Source organism: Porites lutea, chromosome 5 (assembly GCF_958299795.1).
Source record: "Porites lutea chromosome 5, jaPorLute2.1, whole genome shotgun sequence".
Taxonomy (NCBI): Eukaryota; Metazoa; Cnidaria; class Anthozoa; order Scleractinia; family Poritidae; genus Porites; species Porites lutea.
In genome coordinates, this window is record NC_133205.1 from 40,329,978 (window position 1) to 40,335,181 (window position 5,204).

Here is a 5,204-nt window from a genome sequence, read left to right on the forward strand (position 1 = left end):
TCTGGGAATGAGGAACTCAAGAGGTTCGCACCTGGAGTTCGCAATATTGTGTACAAATCATTGAACATAACAAGGTGGCAAATTTGCAGCTGGAGCAAATTACAGGTAACGGGGTCTTCAAACGGTCTTCAGGTCTGATTGAGTGGCACTGAACCCAAACGATGAATCGTTCGACAATCATCGCTGAAGCGTGCTCCTTCAACTTAGATTTCCAAATTCCAATATCCATTCTTCTCGGAACGACGTTCGTGCTGTCTGTCAGCGAAAACATTGTAGTTTCGATAGTCATCTGTTTAGACAAGAAACTTCGTAGACCTTCAAATGGCTATCTGTTGAGTCTAGCGTTGTCTGATATTTGCATTTCTTTTGGGCTTATACCGATGGAGATGATCTATGTGTGGTCGTACGCAGATTGGCCTCTTGGATCCAAGGGAACTGACATTTTGAATTCCGTTTGGTTATTTTCTTTGGCCAGCCCATTTGCCACCCTGTTGATCATCACAGCGGATCGATATAAAGCAGTTATGTCGCTTGTACGTTACAAAGAAGTAGTTTCTTGGGGAAGGACTATGATAATAATTGGAATACTCTGGTTATATACGTTTGTTATCGTCGTGTTAATGGCTACATTGGCTTTTAATCCTACTTCTGGAGTAGCGTATGAATGGAATGTCAAATATAGATACTACTATGCCTTTCTGGGAGTTCACATTGTTCTTCCTTTGCTAATTATCTGTGGGCTTTACTACAAGATCTATAAAAAGGCTGTCGAGAACAGGCAACAGCTGCTTTCACGGGGCCAGTTACATACAGGAATCACTTCCGCTTCAGATACTATCAGAGCTACTAGGATGGAAGTAAAAATGGCAAAAACAGTTGGCTTTGTTTTCCTGTTTCTTGTCATTGTGTGGATACCAGTCTTAATTCTCGAAATATTTTATGCTATCGGAAGTCAGTCCTGCCTCATAGAGAAGTTAGGCGTGGTTAGTTTGTGGATTACCTGTAGCAATGGTGTGATCAATCCAGTGGTGTACTCCCTAAGGAACAAGGACTTTCGTCGTGCCATATTGCAGCTTATTCACTGCAAAAGGCCAAGATCTGCGAGTGCTCTTGCCTAAAAGAAACTGACCCACATTTGTCAAGCATCGCATTCTTCATCACCAAGTTATAAGTTGGGGGGAAGGCTTGTGGGGGGGGGGGGGGGTGTCAACAGTGACTAACTGGACTAGCACCATTTTATATACAAGGCACACTTGTCCAATACAAATCAAGGCCATTGCAAAGAATGCAGAGATCAACCCTTCTTGTGTGGCTCCAGGAAGTACCCAAACTCAAACCCCTTGGGATTTCATAATTAGAATTTCTGAGGGGTAGAGGGTCTAAAAGGCCAAAATATGGAAATATGGAATATTTCCAGGTAAGGAAACCTTCCAGTGAGGGGAGGTTAGAAAACCTGCACTGTCTGTGGGAAGAAAGTTGATTTTTCTTAAACGATACATAACCAGATGTGTGTATTATGGCCCACGAGCTGGATTAATTTGTAGCAGTAAACTATTTAAAACATGGTTAAGTGACTGATTATTTAAACCTGGCAGCCAGGCTGCCTCGCGCTAAAAGAAATATATCTCATGATTTAGACTGAGAAACACATGCAAATTATGAAAGTGGTATCCGATAGCCCAGGGCTAGTGGATTTTGCTATCGGGCTAGTGAATTCTTTTATTAACTTGCCCGACGGGTAAATTTTTTTGAGGAAATATTCAAATTACAGAAGGACTGTGAAATCAATCTGCTCATCAAAACGTTTTTGGGGCTAGTTAAAATGACGCCTGGGCAAGTAAATGTCAGCTTCAGTTTGCCCGAATGGCAAGCTGTAAAAATGACTTTCTATGTACCCTGCAAATACTGGTACCAGTGTAGGATCGTCACATTTGCATTGATTCGTGTATGATTTTATATTGAAATCCATTATAAATGCAGCAAATTGTGGCTTTATTTTTAACTTTCAAATATTATAAATATCATGAACAAACCATAAAAGTACATTGCTGAGTGTGGTGCCAGGAGGGGGTGGGGGGGGGGGGGGGGTGCTGATGGGTGCTTATTGACAGACACCTTCACACACTGTATGCCTTAGTCATGCTACTTTCACATGGGCACATGGGGGCTGGAATTGGTTGCTTTTTATCGTGTTTGTCTAGAGAAAAGCAGGCGAAGTCCAAATAAGGGTAGGAAAATCACAAAGTTTGCATACAAAAATAGATTGGAATGTTATGCTAGGTGACTTGGAATATTGGCTCTTCATGAAAAAAAATCTTTATATTATGGGTTTAGCCAGAAGCTAGTATGCTTCTAGTCTAGCCTATAGTATTTAGGGGTGTTCTCGGCTATACCCGCTAACCATTTTAAACTATTCAAAAATTCGAAACATACTTATTTCCTCAAGCTAATTCAAAAGTATGAACGTGAATGTGCTTTATAGATGACTTTCTACGATACTCATAATCCATAATTTAATTCAGCTTTGGCTGATCGAGGTTCCTTCATGTACTGTAAACTCGCTGTTGAGCCAAAACTGCATTTTCACATAAACTCTGACATTATGAATTCCATTGTTCTTATAACCTGGGTATCAGAGGTTCTTCTTCTTCTTCTTCTTCTTCTTTTTTTTTCGCGCGTGGGACGTGCGGCGAGAACTCCAGTAGAACTGACACAAACCGAAAACCGCACATGAAAAGTCTCTTCCACCTTGGGCCAGTATCGTGCTTAGCCTACTCATCAAAGGCTGTCTTATGGTTTTTGTCGGAAAGGCCTATGGTTTGCGAAGATACTGGTACTATGTTTTTGGTAGCCTCTCATGCACGCGTTCTTAGGGCTTGTTCACGTGACGAGCCAAAAGAACGTCTGTGGGAGGCTATGGTTTTGTGATGTAGGCTTTTCTGTTACCATGGGATCATGTTATGTTTAGTTTAAAAATTAAATTCTTTACCATTGATTGAGCACGAAAGGATAGGATTGTCAGTATTGTTGCATCATTTGGTTAACTTCATCAAATGATCGGTAGATGTGCGAAAAAGTGCTGAAAGCTTTCGAGTTAAGACGTATTAACCTAACGTAAAAGGGAGCTTAATAGATTATTGGGCACTGTCAATGTAACACCAGTAAGATATTACCTGAAGAATAAGATATATTTTTTTAAACTGTTACAACTCACGTTAAAAATATGCAAACAAATAGGTAATTAAAGCTAAAAAACTTTTTGATTAAAATGTCGGCAGTATTAAAAAGACATCATATGGTCTCGCTGTTGGAGGTAATATTGAGCTTTGTTAATAAATATGAAACAAGGCTTTTGCTTTAAACAGGTTCTTGTGGTAACTGTGGATTTGCGGATTTTGGAACAAAGAAAGCGGTTTCTTCTAAAAGAAAAGCGTCAAAGCCTAACACCGACTGTGAGAAGCAATTAGCCGCTAATTGTTGATTAAAAATCTGAGGGTTCACTCTTTGTTGAAAACCGAACGGTCACTAGCGGAAAAACCACTAACCGATGAGGACACTAAGCATAAAAAATAACCGAGAAACATACTTTAAAAATAGCCCAAGGCCGCAAAACTCCCCACCTCTTAAAATGACCACAGTTCAGACATATGCAATCCTCCTAATATGAGTGAGCCGCTTTCTCTTTGATGAAAGCTGAAAAACCGAATGTTCGCAAAATGAAAGCACGAAAATCGCAAAAGGACATAACCGTACATGAAGACAGACTCGTACCCAGCCGTTTCTCTTGTTTGGGCGATGATTGATGGGAAGGCTCAAGCGAGTTCGCGTTGTATCAAGGGAAGGAAGGAAGAAAAACGAGAAGCGACTAGCATTTGGCGACGTTACCACTGGTTTCCCCGCCAAATGACGTCTGAGAAACGAGCGCAGACATTCCATACTGATGACGCGTCACTACCCAGATCTGGGTAGTACTTCTGATTGGTTGAACTCAAATTTCCCACGCGGAGCGATCAATCAGAAGCACTACCCAGATCAAGGGTAGTGGCGTGTCATCAGTATGGAATTTCTGCGCTCGTTCCTCAGACGTCATTTGGCGGGGTAACCAGTGGTAGCGTCGCCAAATGTCGGCTGTTTTGTTAGGCTACTGGCAGAAAATCGCAATTTTCTTGAACAATTGATAAATAATTGCAAGTATTATTATTAGCGAACATTCTCAAACATCATTCGTTGTGTTAAACCAAGATTCATGTCCTTCACCCATCTGGAAAAAGAAGGAAATTAATGGACTTTACAGCATTTTCTTTACTTAAGCTTACATATATATTACTCTTTATTTGACAACGCCGGTTAACAATCTCGCAGCCAGAGGCTCATGCGAAAATGCCTATAAAAACAAAACTGGCAAAAACCTACAATACAATAGATAGATAACATGACATAGCGTTGATTACACTCATCAGAAAGCTTCTTCATACACTAGAGTGTTTCTTCTTTGGAAGATTTGTTGCCTCGTCGATTCTTTGTGTTATTAAATAATTTATCACGGTTACTGAAAATGTAAGGTTTGAAATATATTTACGTTTTATTTGAATTCAAACATACCGAATTTTTTTTACTTCTCACGGAGGTTATTTGCTAAACACCATCCTGTGTGTCCTGAGGGGAGGGGGATCTGTAAACAGGCTAGTAAACACCACACTTTAAGTTCTTGGTGTCGGATTTTTAGAAGCAGGTCTAGATCGCGCAAAATTCGGATTTTAGAGATTTCAAAGTTTTTCGTTTATTGTTGCAATAGTGATATCGATTTTACTTAAAACCGCATTTTGACAAACTTCAATTCATAGTCAATCACTGGTGAAAAGTTTCTTAGCGATCGGACAGGGACAAAATCACCTCTAAGGCGATTGAAAAACATCGGTATGGTCTCCGAAAAACTGTACCGGAACACCTTAAAGATTTTAATCCAAAAGTCCTGCAGTGCCTGCTGCTTTCTTGTACGTTCACGTTCTATGAAAATACGATGTACGATTCAGATTAATCAGTTGAGTCTAGGTCAACGCCCAGGTACTCGTATGGGAAAAAATATATTTGATGCATGTCCCTTTAACAGAGATGTTAAGTTCCTTTCCTGAAGGTTGATTCTTTTTTGACGTTCCAAAAAGCATGTCTCAGTATTACTCTTTTTGGGATTAATCATCAGTACG

At 40.1% G+C, this 5,204-nt stretch overlaps 1 protein-coding gene across 1 annotated transcript; it reads left to right on the plus strand.

The window, feature by feature from the left end:
• LOC140937403 (histamine H2 receptor-like) lies at nt 1-1,172 on the plus strand. The gene has a single exon (XM_073386959.1). The coding sequence runs from the start codon at nt 162-164 to the stop codon at nt 1,116-1,118; it is 957 nt and encodes a 318-aa protein (XP_073243060.1). The 5' UTR covers nt 1-161; the 3' UTR covers nt 1,119-1,172.
• Nucleotides 1,173-5,204: the final 4,032 nt, after the last annotated feature.